Source organism: Macaca mulatta, chromosome 18 (genome assembly GCF_049350105.2).
Source record: "Macaca mulatta isolate MMU2019108-1 chromosome 18, T2T-MMU8v2.0, whole genome shotgun sequence".
In the NCBI taxonomy this organism is placed as follows: domain Eukaryota; kingdom Metazoa; phylum Chordata; class Mammalia; order Primates; family Cercopithecidae; genus Macaca; species Macaca mulatta.
Genome location: NC_133423.1, coordinates 81189358 through 81210711, shown reverse-complemented (window position 1 = coordinate 81210711; position 21354 = coordinate 81189358). Strand labels below are relative to the sequence as shown.

Sequence of the window (21354 nt, the reverse complement as noted above, 5' to 3'; positions counted from 1 at the left end):
TGGACTGGAATGAGATGCAGAAAGCTGCATGGATGGGGTTTCTTTCTGGGGACTGGGCAAAGGGAAACGCTCAGGCAGGAAATGGATCTGGCGCCTTCCAAGACCTTTGGGTTGCTGGGCAGCCACTTCTCGGGATCCTAATTTTCCAGCTCTTTCCTAAGCACTGCCGCCCGCTTTTTTGTCTCATAATCACAGAGAAAGGGGAGACACACTGTGGGAAACAGTAGTATCTGGCCCTGCTAAGCAATTACTCGGAATGAAAGGTTTGCCATCTTATAAGTAGCACTAAGCAGGGAAGGGGGAGGTCAAGAAGAGGCCAAAAAGGGAAAAACCTCAATTTCTTCAGCTGCCACCAAAAGAAAACCAGACAAGTGTTTGGCTTGGGCATTGTGGGTGCCCAAACAATCAGGTAAAAAATTTAAAATCTGGTGACTGTAACCATTTTGAATTTATGATGCTAAACAACTAGCTTTCTATGGTGTTTTTTTCCCCCAGAAACTTCTCAACGAATAAAAATCTACCTCCAGACCAAGGAGATATATTGGGTCTGTGTTTGAACATCTTTTGAAGGACTTGTGTGCTGAAAAGCAAATCACGTCCCATTGCTTCAAAAATGCTGATTTCAAAAATTCTCTTGTTTTCAATATCCCTCCCAGATACAACTTCACATATCCCCCGTTCTTAAAGAAACTTCTGAATTCATAGCACAGCCAACTGAAATTTGTGGTCGTCATTTGTGGGTGTATTTGGTCAAAAGGAAAATAGCCCTGCTGAGAACGCCAGGCTCAAAGCTATATTTTGGGTATGGCGGTTCTCTGCGGTCTCAACAGCTGCATTGCCCAGTTACAGCATGGCACATGTCCCTGAGCTCTGGGCTTCTGAGTCTGTCCGCACACTTATTTTACTTCCCTGGGCATCATCCATGAAAGAGAGCACAATTCCTCTTGGGTGAGAATGAGAGGAGCGGGAAACAGCCATTCTCTTCATTGCAATGAGGACATTGCTATGCTCCCAGGAGTGAAATCTGCACCCTTGGAGATGGTAACTGTGAGAGTTTTGCTCATTTCAATGGCCTTCACTTCACCCTTCCACGTCATAGAAGTGGTCAGAAATAAAACGTTGGAGTCATTTACGCAATAGAGACAGAGTGGAAAATGATCAGTAATTTGCAAATACAGTTCTCATTTACTCCCACCAAGTTCATTTGATAAACCTCACCATTCCTGGCTTACGTGACCCAGATGCTCTTCAGAGGATGTTACCAAGGGAACAGATTGTCACTGCTTCTTGCCTTCCAAGAGCATTGTTTATCTGAGTGGCTGAAGATGGATGAAACCGGGTTCCTGCAGTTATGACGTAACCACTGTAAACTCTGTGGAGCAGGAAGTGGGTGTTGTTGTCATGGGGTCAGGGGGCTTCTTCTTCTCCACCCACTTATATCTATGAACACTCCAGGCAATTTGGCAGCTGACTTAGGGAATCGAGGGAAGCCCCTGGGAAAGGTAGTTGACACTAAGGGCAGCTCTTTCCCACTCTGAGAGATAGAGCATGCCCCTTTCTCTCTTGTTCCCCCACAAGACCTTCCCCCATGCTGAGGCCCATTCACTTCCCCTGCTTGAAGAAGAAAGAGGTGAATGGCTTTTTCTATGCGGCGTGAGAAAGAAGTGCAAACACATTTTACCACTTACACCCTGTATACCACTTGGATCAAATCTCGAAGTTTTCTTGGCATTCAGGAAACAGAATCTTAACTCTTCTAGCCACCATAGTTTTTGACAGATGTATGAGAGATGCAACCAAGGTTTTGTCACTTTGCTGAATTCCTCAGTGATGGTTCTCAGTTACAGAACGTGCCTTTGACACTGGTGCAGGGGAAAGTTTCACAATTTTATTGCTAGTTGTGTGTGTATATATATATATATATACACACACACACACACACACATATATACATATGCATACACACACACACACATATTTGACTATATACATGCCATTAATATAAATTTTTTTGCATTTGGAATACACTTTAGTCCCTGAAAACCAAGAGCAGTTCCACACTAGCAAAGCTGAAAATGTTTAAGGAGAGCAAAAGTGGAACAGAGTGAGCATGAGCCTTCAGATTCTGCCCCACTATAGGCCATGGGGACCTGCACATGCTAGTCAGGAAGGGCTGCATGGCCAATCCATCAAGGCAGGTATTTAATGATGCTGCAAGGGACTTGTCATTACATGCCAGACAACAGAGCATTGGTGTGCCGCTTCATTTCCAAGTAAGAAGCAATGCTTGCTAAGTGAAAAAGACTTTAAACATCTCCCCATGGCTAGGGAAAAGGAAAAGATGGAAGCTGCTCCCGGGTGGCATAAAGAAAAGACAGCTAGAAAAAGACAAATCAACAAACATATATTCGTTACACACTCCTTAGGGGAATCCAACATGCAGCCAGGTTGGGAACCTCCAGGTTTGAGCACATGTACTAAAACAAAGAGAATTCTGGCTGTGGTGTGGACTTAGCCATTCTTAACAAATCCTTCTTCTGCCTTCAAAGGGCCCTGACTTCCTCATTCTTAATAAGAGAAAATAAAATCCAAAGTATATAAGAGTTACCTATCAGATTCCTCAATTACTAGATTGGCAAAACTTCAAAGATTTGACAAGCCACTCTGGGGAGGGTGTGGGAAAACAAGTGCACTCATAGATGAGGGTGGAAATGTCAGAATGACAGAACACCTTCCCGGGCAACTTGGCAAATCTAGTATAATTTCACTGACTCTTTGACACGGTAATTCTACTTCTGGGAATTGACCCTACAGAAGTCACTGCACACATACAAAATGGCATATTGACAAAGTTATTCACTGCAGCATTGTTTGCAACAACAAAAGATTGGAAACAACCCGAGTATTCATCTATAGAAGATGGGTTTAATAAATTATGACACTCCTACATAATGAAATACCAGGCAGCTGTTAAGGAACAATGAGGACACAGTTTAAATAGGGATGTGGAAAGGTGTCAAAGACAAGCATAAAAGGAAAGGTGCAGACAGAATGTATTTGCTCATATTGACATCAAGGGACACTGGACTAATATTCAAGAAGCAAACAGAAGTAGTTACCTATAGGGAAGAAGTGATGGGGAGATAGAGAACAGGGTAGAAAAAAAGATGAGTGGTTGTCAGACTTCTCAGTCTGTACCTTTTTATATTTGACTTTTGAATCATGTGATTATATTAACCATTTCTCCTAAAATCATTTTTAAAAAAACCCTGAGGCACTCCCCACCACACACACACAGTGATCAAATACAGATTTTTACACTGGATGAGTCTGTTTTGATGATTACAGTCAAGATTCTGGTACCCAAAAAGTACAAAACAGTCATGAATGACCTTCAGAACTTGAAAAAAAGAAAACATCTTTGTTAAAGAGTATGCTATAAGCCAAGTTTTTTTTTTTTTTAATGGAATAGAAGTATTAAGATTCGTAAGAAGTTTAAGAATCAAAGAAATTTAGAAATCAATTGTCTCACTCATTTCTCCTTCAGATAAGGAAACACCGGTACAGAAGTTTTGGTCACTTGCCCAAGGTCACACGATTAGAGTCAGAGGCAGCCCTAGAATCTAGCCTTCCTGGTCCTAGGTCACTACTCTGTGTTCAGTCCCAGCTCCTCCGGCAATACTGGAGATGAACTCCAAGACCATCCTCAAAATGCTTAAAGCTCTAGACTAGAGACCCTATGAGGAAAGATGAGGCAAGAACTGAAATAGTCATAGTCTGGAGGGGTAAAAAGGGAGAAATGTAATAAAAGTGAACCTTATTTGATGCCTAATAAGTTGGAAGGAAACCATCTGTTTTCCATGTTTAGCGGAGAGGGAACTAGAATTTATACTAGAACGAGGTATGAGATAGAACGAGGAAATTCCTAATTTGTCTGGTTATGGACAAAGATATCAGCAAACAAGGCTCTGATGTTGCCTTCACTAGAGAGTTTTAAAGAAAGGGTTTTATTTCTTATCAGCATTTATTTCTAAATCATGTCTCATTTAACATAGCTTGATAATTTGGGAAGGACCTCAACCTCACCTAAGACACGATTACCCCCTCAACTGCCCAGTGCTGACTCTAGCAGCTATGTCTGCATTTCCAGCTCTTCGGGGGAGAGAGGTAGCGTGCTGTACTGAGAACAGTTCCCTACTAAATTTCTTTTTTTTTTTTTTTGACAGGATATTAAGGTCTTTTTTTTTTTTTTCATTTAATAGCAAATATTTATTGAGTGCTTACTATGTGTCAGGTACCGTTCTTAGTAAATATCCCTGTTAGTTTTTTTCTTCTTCTTCTTCTTTTTTTATTATACTTTAAAGTTCTGGGATACATGTGCAGAATGTGTGGTTTGTTACATAGGTATACATGTGCCATGGTGGTTTTTGCACCCATCATCTAGGGTTTTTGTTTTTGTTTTTGTTGCCCAGGCTGGAGTGCAGTGGTGCAATCTCAGCTCGCTGCAACCTCCGCCTCCCGGGTTTAAGTGGTTCTCCTGCTTCAGCCTCCCGAGTAACTGGGATTACAGGTGCTTGCCACCATGCCTGGCTAATTTTTTGTATTTTTAGTAGAGACGGGGTTTCACTGTGTTAGCCAGGATGGTCTCAATCTCCTGACCTCATGATCCGCCTGCCTCAGGTGTTAAGCCTTGCAAGCATTAGGTATGTCTCCTAATGCTATCCCTCCCCATTTTCCTCCACCCCTTGACAGGCCCCAGTGTGTGATGTTCCCCTCCCTGTATCCATGTGTTCTCATTGTTCAACTCCCACTTATGAGTGAGAACATGTGGTGGTTGGTTTTCTGTTCCTGTGTTAGTTTGCTGAGAATGATGGTTTCTAGCTTCATCCATGTCCCTGCAAAGGACACAAACCCCATTCCTTTTTATGGCTGCATAGTATTCCATGGTGTATATGTGCCACATTTTCTTTATCCAGTCTATCATTGATGGTCATTTGGATTGGTTCTAAGTCTTTGCTATTGTAAATAGTGCTGCAATAAGCATACATGTGCATGTGTCTTTATAGTAGAATGATTTATTATCCTTTGGTAATCCCAGTAATGGGATTGCTGGGTCAAATGGTATTTCTAGTTCTAGATCCTTGAGGAATTGCCACACTGTCTTCCACAATGGTTGAACTAATTTACACTCCCACCAACAGTGTAAGAGCATTCCTATTTCTCCACATCCTCTCCAGCATCCGTTGTGTCCTGACTTTTTAATGATCGCCATTCTAACTGGCGTGAGATGGTGTCTCACTGCAGTTTTGATCTGCATTTCTCCAATGACCAGTGACAATGAGCTTTTTTTCATATGTTTGTTGGTTGCATAAGTGTTTTCTTTTGAGAAGTGTCTGTTCATATCTTTTACCCACTTTTTGGTGGGGTTGTTTTTTCTTGTAAATTTGTTTAAGTTCCTTGTAGATTCTGGATATTAGCCCTTTGTCAGATGGATAGATGGCAAAAATTTTCTCCCATTCTGTAGGTTGCCTGTTCACTCTGATGATCGTTTCTTTTGCTGTGCAGAAGCTCTTTTGTTTAATTAGATCCCATTTGTCAATTTTGGCTTTTGTTGCAATTGCTTTTGGTGTTTTAGTCATGAAGCCTTTGCCTATGTCCTGAATGGTATCGCCCAGGTTTTCTTCTAGGGTTTTTATGGTTTTAGGTCTTATGTTTAAGTCTTTAATCCATCTTGAGTTAATTTGTGTAAAAGGTGTAAGGAAGGGTCCAGTTTCAGTTTTCTGCATATGGCTAGCCAGTTTTCCCACCATCATTTATTAAATAGGGAATCCTTTCCACATTGCTTATTTCTGTCAGGTTTGTCAAAGATCAGATGGTTGTAGATGTGCGGTGTTATTTCTGAGGCCTCTTTTCTATTCCATTGGTCTATGTATCCATTTTGGTGCCAGTACCATGCTGTTTTCATTACTGTAGCCTTGTAGTATAGTTTGAAGTCAGGTAGCATGATGCCTCCAGCTTTGTTCTTTTTGCTTAGGATTGTCTTGGCTATATGGGCTCTTTTTTGGTTCCATATGAAATTTAAAGTAGTTTTTTTCTAATTCTGTGAAGAAATTCAATGGTAACTTGATGGGAATAGCATTGAATCTATAAATTACTTTGGGTAGTATGGCCATTTTCATGATATTGATTCTTCCTATCCATGAGCATGTAATGTTTTCCATTTGTTTGTGTCCTGTCTTATTTCCTTGAGCGGTAGTTTGTAGTTCTCCTTGAAGAGGTCCTTCACATCCCTTGTAAGTTGTATTCCTAGGTATTTTATTCTCTTTGTAGCAATTGTGAATGGGAGTTCACGCATGATTTGGCTCTCTGTTTATCTATATTTACCAAGCAAATGGAAAGCAAACAAAAAGCAGGGGTTGCAATCCTAGTCTCTGATAAAAGAGACTTTAAACCAACAAAGATTTAAAAAAAGACAAAGAAAGGCATTACATAATGGTAAAGGGATCAATGTAACAAGAAGAGCTAATTATCCTAAATATATATGCACCCAATACAGGAGCACCCAGATTCATAAAGCAAGTTCTTAAAGACCTGCAAAGAGATTTAGACTCCCACACAATAGTAGTGGGAGACTTTAACACCCCACTCTCAATATTAGACAGATCAATGAGACAGAAAATTAACAAGGATATTCAGGACTTGAACTCAGCTCTGGACGAAGCGGACCTAATAGACATCTACAAAACTCTCCACCCCAAATCAACAGAATATACATTCTTCTCAGCACCACATAGCACTCATTCTAAAACTGACCACATAACTGGAAGTAAACCCTCCTCAGCAAATGCAAAATAATGGAAATCATAACAGTCTCTCAGACCACAGCGCAATCAAATTAGAACTCAGGATTAAGAAACTCACTCAAAACCACACAACTACATGGAAACTGAACAACCTGCTCCTGAATGTCCACTGTGTAAATACGAAATTAAGGCAGAAATAAATAAGTTATTTGAAACCAATGAGAACAAAGACACAATATACCAGAATCTTTGGGACACAGATAAAGCAGTGTTTAGAGGTAAATTTATAGCACTAAGTGCCCACATCAGAAAGTGGGAAAGATCTAAAATCGACACCCTAACATCACAATTAAAAGAACTAGGGAAGCAAGAGCAAACAAATCCAAAAGCTAGCAGAAGACAAAAAATAACTAAGGTCAGCAGAACTGAAGGAGATAAAGACACAAAAAAAGGTTTAAAAAATCAATGAATCCAGGAGCCGGTTTTTGGGAGAAGATTAATAAACTAGATAGGCTGCTAACCAGACAATAAAGAAGAAAAGAGAGAAGAATCAAATAGAACAATAAAAAATGATAAAGGAGATATCACCACTGACCCCACAGAAATACAAACTACCATCAGAGAATACTATAAGCCCCTCTACACAAACAAACTAGAAAATCTAGAAGAAATGGATAAATTCCTGGACACATACACCATCCCAAGAGTAAACCAGGGAGAAGTCGAATTCCTGAATAGACCAATAACAAGTTCTGAAATTGAGGTAGTAATTAATAGCCTACCAACTGGAAAAAAAGCCGAAGACCAGACAGATTCACAGCTGAATTCTATTGGAGGTACAAAGAGGAGCTGGTACCATTCCTTCTGAAACTATTCCAAACAATAGAAAAGGAGGGACTCCTCTCTAACTCATTTTATGAGGCCAGCATCATCCTGATACCAAAACCTGGCAGAGAGACACACACACACACAAAATTGCTGTCCAATATCCCTGATGAACATCAATGCAAAAATCCTCAATAAAATACTGGCAAACTGAATCCAGCAGCATATCGAAAAGCTTGTCCACCACGACCAAGTTGGCTTCATCCCTGGGATGCAAGGCTGGTTCAACATAAGCATATCAATAATCATAATCCATCACCCAAACAGTATCAATGCCAAAAACCACATGATTATCTCAATGGAAGCAGAAAAGGCCTTCAATAAAATTCAACACCTGTTCATGCTAAAAACAATAAACTAGGTATTGATAGAACATATTTCAAAATAATAAGAGCTATTTATGACAAACCCACAGCCAATATCATACTGAATGGTGATGAAAGCTGGAAGCATTCCATTTCAGAACCAGCATGAGTCAAGGACGCCCTCTCTCACCACTCCTGTTCAACATAGTATTGGAAGTTCTGGCCAGGGCAATCAGGTAAGAAAGAGAAATAAAGCGTATTCAAATAAGAAGAGAGGAAGTCAAATTGTCTCTATTTGCAGATGACATCATTGTATGTTTAGAAATCTCCATCATCTCAGCCCCAAAACCCCATAAGCTCAGAAGCAACTTCAGCAGAGTCTCAAGATACAAAATCAATGTGCAAAAATTCCTACTACATTTCTGAAGTGGTTAGAGTGTAGAACACAGCCTTCTATATGGTGGTGAAGATGGAACCTCTGGTCCATCTGAAATCACACTGCCCCATTCTAACTCAGTTCTGCCACTCTTCAGCTGTGAAGCTGGGACAAGTGACTTAGCTCCCTGTGAAATGCAATAATCGAACCTGCCATGCCAAGCACAGTGCTTGGCACATATTTTGTTTTTTTGTTTGTTTGTTTTTTGAGACAGGGTCTCACTCTGTTGCCCAGGCTGGAGTGCAGTGGTGACATCTCGACTCACTGCAACCTCCACCTCCGGGGCTCAAGTGATTCTCCTGCCTCAGCCTCCTGACTCACTGGGATTACAGGTGTGCACCACCACACCCAGCTAATTTTTGTATTTTGGTAGAGATGGAGTTTTGCTATGTTGACCAAGATGGTCTCAAACTCCTGTCCTCAAGTGATCCGCCCACCTCGGCCTCCTGGAATGCTGGGATTACAGGTGTGAGCCACCACACCTGGCCTTGGTTAGCTCTCAAGAAATGCTATGTTCTGTGGCAAAGCCTGCTGTATTCATCAAACTATGTCTCCTCTCCATCGCTGGCACACACTAGACTAGGTGTCCTCACATTTAGGTGGCTTGACCGTGCTTCCCAATGGGAAGTGGGTGGGAGTGATGTGTGATACTAAGCCAGGCCCTTGTAGACTTCCTGCACATCTTCCTTCATGCTCTTTCCCACTCTGGCTTGATGCAGATGAGCCTGGAGAACTTGAAAGCCCAGGAGTTTAAAAGGATGGTGCCATAGGAGGGAAAGGGCTGAAGTCTGAATAACTGCATAGAGGAGAGTTAGTCACTGACCAGGAAAGCCCATTTGGGACTTTCATATGAGAGACAAGTAAACTCCATTCTGAGCCACTGGCATTTCATCTTCACAGCTTATAGCAGTGAGCCTCACCAAAACTTATATAAAGAACTCTTAAGGACAGTGGCCTTGCAGCTTTGCCACAGACATCAGCTGTTTGGATCAGTTCCCTCTAGACCTCCTCTCATCATTGCAGTTGATTCTAAAATCTGGGCAGAACAGGAAAGAAGGAAGAGGGACCAGAAGGTAGACAACTTCAGCTTCTTCTCATTTGTTATTCTATTTCTTTTTTTTTTTTTTTTGAGACTGAGTCTGGCTCTGTCGCCCAGGCTGGAGTGCAGTGGCCGGATCTCAGCTCACTGCAAGCTCCGCCTCCCGGGTTTACGCCATTCTCCTGCCTCAGCCTCCGGAGTAGCTGGGACCACAGGCGCCCGCCATGTTATTCTACTTCTGCTGATACTTGCTTCAGCCACTCTAAGTAGCTCTCTGGCTTTTAGAGAATCTCTGTGTATTTTCTCACCTTCATATCCAGGGACTCCTTGTGGGTGGTTTCTTTGGTCTAGCCTGAATTGACGTTTCTTTTCACACTCCAGGGTGGACACGAAAATCACTGGCCATTTTCCACATGACGTCAGCCTTGGTGAAGTAGCATGAGGTGCTCCATACAGCACAGAAAAAGTTCTCCTGCTATAAGTAAATATTTGTTGAGTGAGTTAATGACCTTTATGCCAACTCTTATTGACATGAAAGGCTATGATTAATTATCTTATGAATAATTTGCCTTGTTTGACATATATTTTACTTGTATTAAATGCTCAATTGAATCAGCTAGTATTTCTTTCTCTGTGCACCATTTCTTATCAAATATTTTGGCATAGAGTTTATTATTAAATTAATAAATACAATAGATATTAACATTGACAAAGAGGTTGGTCTATTAAGTTGAAAATTCCCTTGTTTTCTAGCTGCCAAACCCCTGATTATTTGAGTTTTACAACTTCAGAAGCAATGGTTGAAGTTGTGAGAAAGGCTTTTTTTTTACTTGTTTCCCCTGCCACATGCCTTCTTCATGGTCATACGGCAGTCTCATGGGAAACCCACACTTGACCACTCTCTTTGATGCTCAGGCAGCTCACACATCATGAGCCTTTTTTATTTTCAGCTTTAAGCCAGCTTCTGACTCAATGTTCAACACATGAATCAATCATATGCTGAGCAGGCACGTTGGATTGGGGAGTCTTTGTCCTAATTCCTTGAAATTCATCTCTTTAATGAATATGTCATGCTCTATTTCCTTAAGAGAGTCACTTGTAACTTCCTATAGAACACATTTTTCTAAGACCAATTCAAAGATATCCTTCCCTCAACCCCTTCTCTTAATGATTAATAAATGAATAATTGGATGTTAAGATGAATGGATAGATGGATGTGGGTGAATAGATAGATGGATTCTGGTCTTCCAGTCTCTATACCTACTCATCAGAAGAACCCTAGAAACCTCAGCATCAATGTGTATCTTTGGATATGGTCCTTCAGGTGCTTAGAATTTAGATCAGGTGGCCTTCCAAGTGGTCAACTGTGTTCCCTTGCCAATATTCTAAGGAGCCATATTGAAAAATTTAAACTACCCAGGCAAAAGCTAAACCATTTAGATCATTTTCTCATAAATATAGAGGTATTGGAAGAAAAATCAAATAATAAATCTTATGCAACTTTTGCCTTTTCTCTTCAGAAAAATCTGAAAAATCTAATCTGAAATTTAGTTTCCTTAGGTTTTATTAGCATCTTGAGTTTAACTATTATTTTCATGAGGAAAGTACAATTTTTCTACATTTTTTCTTCCCTCTGGCATAGTTACAGACATGTTGCCTGACTCTGCCTGTTTAACACCATTTATGACTGGTCTGTGATTGATTCAGAGAACATGTGCATGGCCTTTCTTAGAAGCAGCAGCATTCAAAGTTAGAATGACATTTGTTCATTCAAGCAGCAAGCTCCGCCAACTGGCAAAGACCTCTCTGCAATAAAAATAGGAAGAAACAGCCTTTTTATCATCTAAGGTACCTGTAGCAGATTCACTGAGCAACTTTCTTCACTCTCTTATTCATTCATATTGTGTAGAATGCACTGGATTCTATCTTCTTATAGTCCTGTAGGGAGGAATCATGGTGGCTTTTATCCAGCAAGTCTTGGCAGGCTCCAGCTATACATTGTTATTTGATTAAGGATTTGGCATATGAGCTAAGGTAAGTCTTTTTATGGCATTATCCAGAATCAGCTTCCTAGTAAATGACATACTCCCCAAAGAATGTTTCTAAAGAGGCTGTTGTAAAGCTTTTCTGTGGGTAGAAATTTCACATGTAGCTTGCTTACTTTATTTCATAGACTGGCTAGAATACCACCAACTACTCCAGGATTTCTTAAACTGAAACTTGGAGTCCCTGGATGTGAAGGTGGGAAAATACATGGAGATTCTCTAAAAGCCAGAGAGCTACTTACAGTAATTGAAGCAAGCATCAACAGAAATAGAATAACAAATGAGAAGAAGCAGAAGTTCTCTATCTTCTGCTCCCTTCTCCTTCTTTCCTGTTCTGCCCAGATTTTAGAATCCACTGCAATGATGAGAGGAAGTCTAGAGGGAACTGATCCAAACAGCTGATGTCTGTGCAGGGCTGCAAGAAAAACTAAAAAAAAAGCCTTTTAGGGAACACTTATACCCTGCTGGTGGGAGTATAAATTAATTTAGCCATTGTGGAAAGCAGTGTGGTGATTTCTCAAATAACTTAAAACAGAATTACCATTCAACCTAGCAGTCCCACTACTGGGTATACCCACAGGAATATAAATCATTCTACCATAAAGACACACGCACACCTATGTTTGTCACAGTACTATTCACAATAGCAAAGACATGCAGTCAACCTAAATGCCCATCAGTGGTAGACTGGGTAAAGAAAACATGGTACATATACACCATGGAACACTACGGAGCCACTGAAAAGAATGAGATCCTGCCCTCTGCAGCAACACGGATGGAGATGGAGGCCTTTTTGCTAAGCTAACGAACACAGGAACAGAAAACAAAATACCACATGTTCTCACTTATAAATGGGCCCTAAACATTGAGGACACACGAACACAAAGAAGGGAACAACAGGCACTGGGACCTACTTGAGGATGGAGGCTGGGTGGAGGGTGAGGATGGAAAAACTACCTAGAGGAAGGAAGGAAGGGAGGGAGGGAGGGAGGGAGGGAGGGAGGGAAAGAAAGAAAGAAAAAACAAAACATTAGGCCCAGGAGAATCAGACTGCTGAAGGAAGGAAAAGAAAGAAAAAACAAAACATTAGGCCCAGGAGAATCAGACTGCATTGCACTCCCTGTTCTCAGTTCAGCCCTTGCTCCCAGGGTTTGGACCCAAAAGCCCTCGCTGGCCCAGCAGATGGCGCCGGTGCCCGCAGTGCGCCCCTCCAGGCGCAAAGGGGGCGCACTCGCCGGGCCTCTTCTTCCTCTCCTGGATGACTCTTCCGCCTTCCGAGCCCGCCTCCTCGCCACGCCGCTGCGTCAGCGCGCTCAGCACGTGCGCCGGCGGCGGGGCTGTGAGGAAAATGGCTGCGTCTTCGAGTGGTGAGAAGGAGAAAGAGAGGCTGGGAGGCGGCTTGGGAGTGGCAAGTGGTAACAGCACACGAGAGCGGCTACTGTCTGCGCTTGAGGATTTGGAGGTCCTGTCTAGGGAACTTATAGAAATGCTGGCAATTTCAAGAAACCAGAAGTTGTTACAGGCTGGAGAGGAAAACCAGGTCCTGGAGTTGTTAATTCACCGAGATGGGGAATTTCAAGAACTAATGAAATTGGCACTTAATCAGGGAAAAATTCATCATGAAATGCAAGTTTTAGAAAAAGAAGTAGAGAAGAGAGACAGTGATATTCAGCAACTACAAAAACAGCTAAAGGAAGCAGAACAGATACTGGCAACAGCTGTTTACCAAGCAAAGGAGAAACTCAAGTCAATAGAAAAAGCAAGAAAAGGTGCTATCTCCTCTGAAGAAATAATTAAGTATGCACATAGGATCAGTGCAAGTAATGCTGTATGTGCTCCACTGACCTGGGTTCCAGGGGACCCCCGGAGACCCTACCCAACTGATTTAGAGATGAGAAGTGGTTTACTGGGTCAGATGAACAATCCTTCCACTAATGGTGTGAATGGCCATTTACCAGGAGATGCACTCGCAGCAGGAAGATTGCCAGATGTCCTTGCTCCACAGTATCCATGGCAGTCAAATGACATGTCGATGAATATGTTACCACCAAATCATAGTAGTGACTTTTTGTTGGAACCTCCTGGGCATAATAAAGAAAATGAAGATGATGTAGAGATTATGTCAACGGACTCCTCAAGCAGTAGTAGTGAGTCTGATTGAAAAACCGTAAAAGACAATATACAGAATTGAATACTGTAGAATTCCATTTCTTTAACAGTAGCAGGGAAATGTAAACCACGGGTGACAAAGAATAACCAGGTAAATACTGGCTTTGGTAGAATTGTGCATCCATTGAAAGTCAAAGTGAACTTTCTTTTTAAAGCCAAAGATTATAGTTTTAGTTTTAAGCCACTAGGTAGATATTTAGGGGAATAGTCAACATTTACTGTTGAAAAGAGAAAGCAGTTGCTATGTGCTGTCTTACCCTGTTCTGTTCCAGTTTTGCTGGATTTGTACATAGCTGTTCTAGAAATAGAGTTGAGGGAAGTGATCCACGTACATATCACTAATAGGTTTCTTGGAATTATTTAGAAAAGCATTTTTAATCTGGCAGTGGATGACTGAATAGGCATCATATTTCTTTTTGTGTGTCATTTAAAAGTAACAAAAACTCCCATTTGACAGTAAAGGCTCTTGGCTTCTGTTGGAGGAATGGGAAATTGTCTCAATTTGTACATTTGTAATTATTGTAATTTTTGTAAATAAATTTGTTTGTATATTGTAAAAAAAAAAAAAAAAAAAAAAAAAAAAAGGAAAAACTACCTATCAGGTACTGTGCTTGTTACCTGAGTGACAACATAATCAGTATACCAAACCCCCAGGACACACAATTGACGTATGTAACAAATCTCCACATAGGCCCCTGAAATGGAAATAAAAGTTAAAAACTAAGATAAAATAACAACAGAAAATAATAAAAGAGCCTTTTGGGAAGTGGACAACTCTAGTGTGATGACAGCTCTGTGAAGTCAGGGGGCCCTGTCTCAAAGGGTACAGTGATGTTTAAGGACTCTGCTTTTCCAAGAGACGGACAAGTCATTTAAGTGGACTGAGTCAGCCCCAATGGTGATGCTCACTCCTTCTTCCAGGAGCTCTTGCTTCCCAGGAGGGTCTCAGTGCAGCCTCCTGAGCCAGTCACTGGAAGAGCCAGAGCCAGAAGACCAAGCTGCGAGTCTTGGCCTAAAACTCAAATCAGCTGGCTCTATTTTCTTTCCACATCTACCTTCACTGCACATTGCCCAAAATAGCTTTTGCATTTCAGTTAAAATGAGCACTGCATTTGAAATGCTCTGGTGATTTTGTTTAAATTTTTTAAATTATTTTTTCTCTCTTAGCTCCACCTTCCTTACCTCCACTTAACCTACACGCTGGCAATGGGACATGGAGAGAAGAAAATTCATTTTCTGAAATTGTATTTATGAATTTTTGTCCTTGAACGATATTTTCAAAGTTTTGACAGATGGCTCAAGCTTCCCAAATCTCTACACACACATTGACTTGATTTTTAGAGTCACATTGGAAGTGTCCGGCAACAAGAAAGAATGTCTGAAATTAGTGGTATTCCAGCAAATGCAGGTGTATGGTTTGGGAATTCTCTGCCTCTCGTAGCGGTACATGTGGCTGTGGTCAGCCGTGGCGTGGGGAAGAAGAACCTTAGCTGCACCTGTCTGCAGGGCACTGAGCGCCGCTTCCCTGGGGCTCTCTGTGTCTCTCACCAGCTTTCTACCTGCATCATTTTCCAAATTCTGTTCTCTGGAGTGCCTAAAATCCCAGGCCGTGGGGCGATGCTGACCAGCTAGTGACTTTGTGCACTTTGCCTACATTCTCTTAACCTTTGTTTGCCAGGTACATACCAAAATAGCCAGCCACTCCCAGCCATTATGAATTTAGTGTTTCTGTACATTCTAAGCCAAGTGAGATGTAGGCACAGATATCAAAGATGGCAACATGAAAGGATTGTAGGTGAAGCTGGAATGGAGATCAAAGTAAAATTCCCAACTTCTTTTTCTTTTTTGAGATGGGATCTCCCTCTGTCACCCAGGCTGGAGTGCAGAGGCTCCAGCTCTGATTACTGCAACCTCTGCCTCTCCGGTTCAAGCAATTCTCCTGCCTCAGCCTCCCGAGTAGCTGGGATTACAGGTGCGTGCCACCATGCCCGGCTAATTTTTGTTTTGTTTTTAGCAGAGATGGGATGTCACCGCGTTAGCCAGGATGGTCTCGAACTCCTGACCTCGTGATCTGCCCGCCTCGGCCTCCCAAAGTGCTGGGATCACAGGCGTGAGCCACCGCGCCTGGCCAACTTCTTTTTCTTCAGCTGAGACTTTGTGATGCACTCAGGGTGAGGGACGGTGAGGGCTGCAGGACAGTCAGTTCCCCACCAGCCACAAGGACAACCGTGACCCGCCCTACCCCTCATCAAGCATAGAGTTCCCAGGAGCCTAGGAGAGAGGGCACTGAGCCTCCAGACCCTGGCCAGACCCTCCGCGAGGTTTGTCTCCCAGCTGGAAGCAGAGGTGGCAAAGGAAGTCTTATGGCTGGAAAGTATGTTCGAGATGAGAGAGAAAGAAAGAAACCTAGAGAGAGACAGGCAGAGACAGCGAGCACCAGGCCGTGCATGGAGGGGCCACTAACAGGGCAGACGCTCAGGCACAGGTGAGCAGGAGCACAGGGGGCCAGAGACGGGGCCCCTTCCCCTGCTGGCGGCCGTGTTCGCATTCTTGCTGTCTTCTGTGGCTGAGAGTACCCACACAACAGCCCTCAGCCAAGATGGCCTTTCCCTGTCTTCACACAGACGCAGGAACCCCCAGGGATGAGTGCCCAGGACGGGAGTGGACAGCAGAACCCTCCCCAGGATGCGGACCCTCTTAGGCAGGTGGCATTTGTCAGCCCGGGTTTCCTTCCTCCCCACCCTTTCCATCTTTCTCAGGCTCCTCCCAGCCTCTTCCACATTCCTCTCCCAGCCCCGTGCTGACACCCCAGCTGCTCTGGCAAGGATGGGCAGTGACAAGAGGAGCCCCGAGTAGGGAGGCGGCGGCCTGCAGTTCCACGCAGCTGTGAAGTGCACAGGACGGAGTCTGGAAAGTGCGGTGTGAAGCTGCAGCTGAGTCACGTGGGCTGAGGAATGGGAGAGGCGCAGCAGATGGGGCAGAGTCAGCCTCCCCAGGTAGTGCCTTCTCTTTAAAACCGCCTGGGAGGAGTGGGGGGTGCTGATGAGCCCCAGAATAAAATAGACATAAACATGTCAGAAAATGCTTCATTCTCGATGGCAAAGCCTTCTGTCTCAGACTTCTTATGCAGCAGCTAATTCGTCTAACTAATAAAGGAGGCATGGAGAGCAGTTCATGGAGAAGCTCCTGTCCCTCCTGTGGTTAGGGGCTGCACGTGCTCTGTGCTCCCCAAATGCCGTGCCATGTAGCCGAAAGCTTGCATTCCTCTCTAGAACCCTTCCAAAGCACTCGTTTCTCATTTGGCATCTCTGAGCCTCCGAAATCTCACTCTGAAAGTATCCACTAGGTTGGTTTTTCCCTTTCAAAACAAAAGCTTCTTCAAGCCACTGCAGTCCCACCAGAGGTTTTCTCAAGCGCGTTCCGCTCTGAAAAATAACTCATTGTGAGCCTGCTAGGAGCTTCTGCTTGGGCTGGGAGACGGGGAAGTAGGGAGCAGGCAAGTAGGGGAAGCCTTCAGTCCACACTCCATCTGGGATGAGCGGTTTGCAGGTGTTTTGGAAATCTTGGGCACAGGAAATGTGAATTTTAAAAAACACCACCACCACCACCACCACCACCACCACCACACACAACCCCCCCAAACAACAGAAGAAAACAGCATTGTTATCAAAAAGTGACCTGAGTGGAATGGAACCACATGGGTCTTGTGGGCGCACGAGCCCCAGGCTGGCGTCCTTGTGGCTTGGCTGGGCAGTCCGCCCGTCTGTTCTGGCAGCTCTGGGCAGACCTCGCCGCAGACCCAGCCCTCAGCCCCCTGGGGCCACCGCCCCTTTGTCCTCCCATCCAAGGAACCATGCGGTCCTGAGAGCCCTCCTTCACCTCACCATCAGTGCACGAGGGGCCTCGAAAGCACGGCTACATCACCCAGGAAAGCCTTAAGCCAGGGGTAGGGTTTGGGCGGGGAGGGGAGGAGCCCAGTTATCAGGTGGAGCAGCAGGTGGTGTTCATGAAAGCCGGAAATGCCCTCTGTAAAGCCAGCCCCTTAGCACTGCGGTATGAGCCTGAAGGGCTTCATCAGATCCTTCCTGTGACCGTCTCCATTCCCCAGTGCAAGCTGCCTCTGAATTTGGAGTCACCACTTTTACTTGGGATACCTGTGCCTGCAGTTCCTGTCTTGTCGCTGCCCTTTCCCAGTGGAATGCTGGAATTACAGACCATTAAAGCTGGGAGGAGCCTTGGACCTCACCAGGCCAGCCTCTCCATCCTACAGACAAGAAACCGCAGTCTGACCTAGGGGACAAATGGCCCTGGCACCGAGACTCTCCCAGGCCCCACCCAGGCACTGTCGCTGGACCCTGCCTCTCTTTGCAGCTGGCTTGCCTGAGTTATTTTCTGCTCCTTCTGTAATGATCCTATTGTCACAATGGGTCTCTCCCAGTAGAGCGCACCCCACGCATCCCCTGAGGTCACCCATGTTCCCTGCACACAGAGTGCTTAATAAATGAGTCTTGATGGACAGGCGCTGCAGCCTGCAGAGACCTCATCTGTTGTCTCGGTCAGGCCAATCTGCCCTTCCCAGATGACCTTCTCTCCCATCCCTTAAAAGTGTCCTGTGATGCTCCCCAGATGTTCTGCAGAAGCATCCAGGAGAACCGAGCCCCCGGGGCAGAGCGGCAGTGTGCAGGCGCCAGGCCTTGCAAGCCCAGCATCTTGGAACTGTCTTTGCACAGAGTTGCCTTGAGCCAAATACAAGTTTCTAGAATCTGGACACACGACACAGTCTCGGCAAAGCTGATTATGGAGGAGTGTCAGCGAAGTTCTTGGAAAAAATATTTTCAGGAAAAGAGTGTTTGGCAGCTTCCCTGAGGGGTAAACAAGCCAACAGAAATTAAGCAGGAGAATCCAGGGGCACGTACCAGTAAAGCAGGGGCAGCTCATCCCAAAGCATTTGCGTGTTCTGTGTCTTCCTAATACATTAGCCAGGAGGGAGGAAGACCTGCATGCCGGCCAACAGAAACCATTTTGGAAGATAATGTGCGTGGAGTCCAACCTCTTCGAAGTGACCTTTTTAGAAAATTTGGCCACTAACATCTCCCATGGAATTCTGAGATATGAAAAAAGCACCAAATGCGGCTGTTTGGCAGAGTCCTGTCCTGGCTATGGGACTCGTTCTGAACTGAAAGCTTCTAGTCAGCCTGTTCTCAGTACTGGCCGGATGAGGCCTGGAGTCAGGAGTCAAAAGCCCAGGTCTAATCAAGATTTGTCTACCTCTCTGTCACCTAAGCAGGATATGTGGCTAGCGGTTCATCTGTGGGTGCTCTCCTTCCTCACCTGTGGAATAGGATTTGCCCTGCCTGTCTCACATGCCTAGTGTGAAGACTGAACGAGGGGCACACGTTCATCAAGGATGAAGTGTGGTCAAATGTCAGGCAATACAATTCTATTAAACTGCACTGCTGATTGAAAAAAGCAACGCTCTCCTTACGTGAAAAATGACTAAACTCTCTTGATCAGCTGGGCTCATTGAGACAAACATACACACCCCTTGACAACTGTTCTAGAAGTTGCTCCTGGCTGACCAGCCATGAATGCTTAGCCCTTGCAAGAGTTTAGTAGCCACACAATTTCCTGTAATGGGGGCCAACCCACAGAAACCACCCCAGATATTTTAAGCAAGTTCTTAATACAGGAAATTGTGTGGCTACTAAACTCTTGCAAGGGCTAAGTGTTCATGGCTGGTCAGCCAGGAGCAACTTCTAGAACACTGCAGAAATGACATAAGAGAGGAGCTTGGGCCCCTGAGGTGCCCCCTGGAGCTCTGCTGCCTGCACCACAATGAACTCTGGGAGACCAGGACCCAGGACGCTGGAACGTGAATGCTGCAAGTGCCACTTGGCAAACACACAGCAAACAAATGCAATCTAATCTCTACTACATTGCTCCTATTAAACAGCCAAAATGAAGCAGAAAAATAGCTCAGCCTCACTTCTCTCCTCCAAATCTCCCACCGGTACAATAACCTGATGGAATGTAATCCACATCTCGTACCTCAGCTGTAAGCCATAGTAGAAATGTCGTTTTTAGCTTTCCAAGCTCTGTAGCTGGAAGGAAGATGGGATGATGGCTGAGCAAACCAAGCCCCAATATCCACCCTCCTCAATGTTCACACAAACCTTGTACTAGTTGGAGAGCTTTGAAAGCTTAGCTGTGCCCTGTATTATCAGGGCATGAGCTAAGAAAGTTCCCCAAAGTAGTAATCATGAAATTCTCTGCTACCCAGATCACCCCACCTTGTCTTCTCCTGTCTCCTGGGCAAGAGAGGACTGTGTGTACCATGGATCCCTTCAACAGCTGGGAAAAGGCTATGGATCCAATTTCAGAATAATACTTTTAAGTGCTTTTAAGGTTAAACTTATAAGATTACACAGGAAACCAATGACATTAATAACTGTATTTCAATGAGATTAATTTCCTGTATAATCTTACGTGTTTAATTTTATGTGCTGCTTTACTAGCACATTAACAAGGTGTTGCAGCATGTCTAACAGCAGTTGTAATCTTGAAAATATGATGAGTGTAAACAACATTTCAGGATATTGGCAATAACTGGATTACACCATGAAATTATCTTAATTCTATTGGTGGTAAAAGTCACAGGTTCTGCTAACATCATAAAAGTCTACTGCCTACATCCAAGAATGAAAGAAATGGTAAACTTTAGATAGAGATCAGTGAAAGTAAAGAGGTATTTTTCCCAGCCAAGTTCATGAATGCTCAAAGGAATCCAGGTTAGGAGCCCCCAACTTGCGTGTCATTCCTTTCTGCATGGACGAGGCTGGCTAACAGGAACCTGCCTGACTGGGGCTTCCCTCCCTTCCTTTGAAGGATTGGAGTGACCTGCTCTCTGTACACTTCACTCCCACTCCTATCCTATTGGCCACACCCAGCTCCATGGATGCTGGGAAATGTAGTTTCTATCTGGGCAACCATATGCCCAGAAAAACCTTAGCCCTATTACTAAGAGAACAAAAGGGAGGATGAACATTGGGGAATAATTGGCCATGTATGCCATACTTGCTCACTTCATAAAAGTACAAACAATGAAAAGCTCAAATTAGTTGAACCCCTTTGCATGGGACTTAAGGCAATTTGCCTTCTTTGTTTGGAAAAGACTCTGCTGGCATTTCTCAGACATTCTTTAAAGGTACTAATTATTGAAATAGATCTCTATGGCTCTAGCAGCCAAAGAACAAAGCTCTATTGTGGATTCACGAGGGTCTAGCTGAGGCCTGATTTGGTTTTCTGGCCAACTGAGCTGCCTCCAGCTCTCAAGACTGCTTTGCCATCGGCATCCTAATCCAGACTCTACCGAATAACTTTTATGTTACAGCTGATGGCAAAATTTTCAATCCCCACCTTTTTTGAGACAGGGTCTCACTCTGTCACCCAGGCTGTACAGTAGCATGATCTTGGCTCACTACAGCCTCGACCTCCTGGGCTCAAGCAATTCTCCTGCCTCAGCCTCCTGAGAGGCTGGGACTGCAGTCGTGCAGCACCATGCCCCACTCATTTTTTATTTATTTTTTGTTGAGATGCAGTCTCACTGTGTTGCCTGGTCTTGAACTCCTGAGTTCAGGTGAGTTCAATTGATCCTCCCACCTCAGCCTCCCAA

General features: G+C 43.9%; 1 protein-coding gene and 1 long non-coding RNA gene across 2 annotated transcripts; one reads left to right on the top strand and one right to left on the bottom strand.

Moving 5' to 3' along the window:
• Positions 1 to 722: 722 nt before the first annotated feature.
• Positions 723 to 17595, bottom strand: LOC144336510 (uncharacterized). The gene is made up of 6 exons (XR_013408367.1): positions 17567 to 17595; positions 11756 to 11940; positions 11321 to 11406; positions 9777 to 9943; positions 1689 to 1862; positions 723 to 1372 (listed from the first exon to the last, which is right to left on the bottom strand). It is a non-coding gene; the product is annotated as an uncharacterized LOC144336510 (long non-coding RNA).
• Positions 12836 to 14273, top strand: LOC144336508 (mediator of RNA polymerase II transcription subunit 4-like). The gene is made up of 2 exons (XM_077975284.1): positions 12836 to 12880; positions 12987 to 14273. The coding sequence occupies exon 2, from the start codon at positions 13000 to 13002 to the stop codon at positions 13672 to 13674; it is 675 nt and encodes a 224-aa protein (XP_077831410.1). The 5' UTR covers positions 12836 to 12880; positions 12987 to 12999; the 3' UTR covers positions 13675 to 14273.
• Positions 17596 to 21354: the final 3759 nt, after the last annotated feature.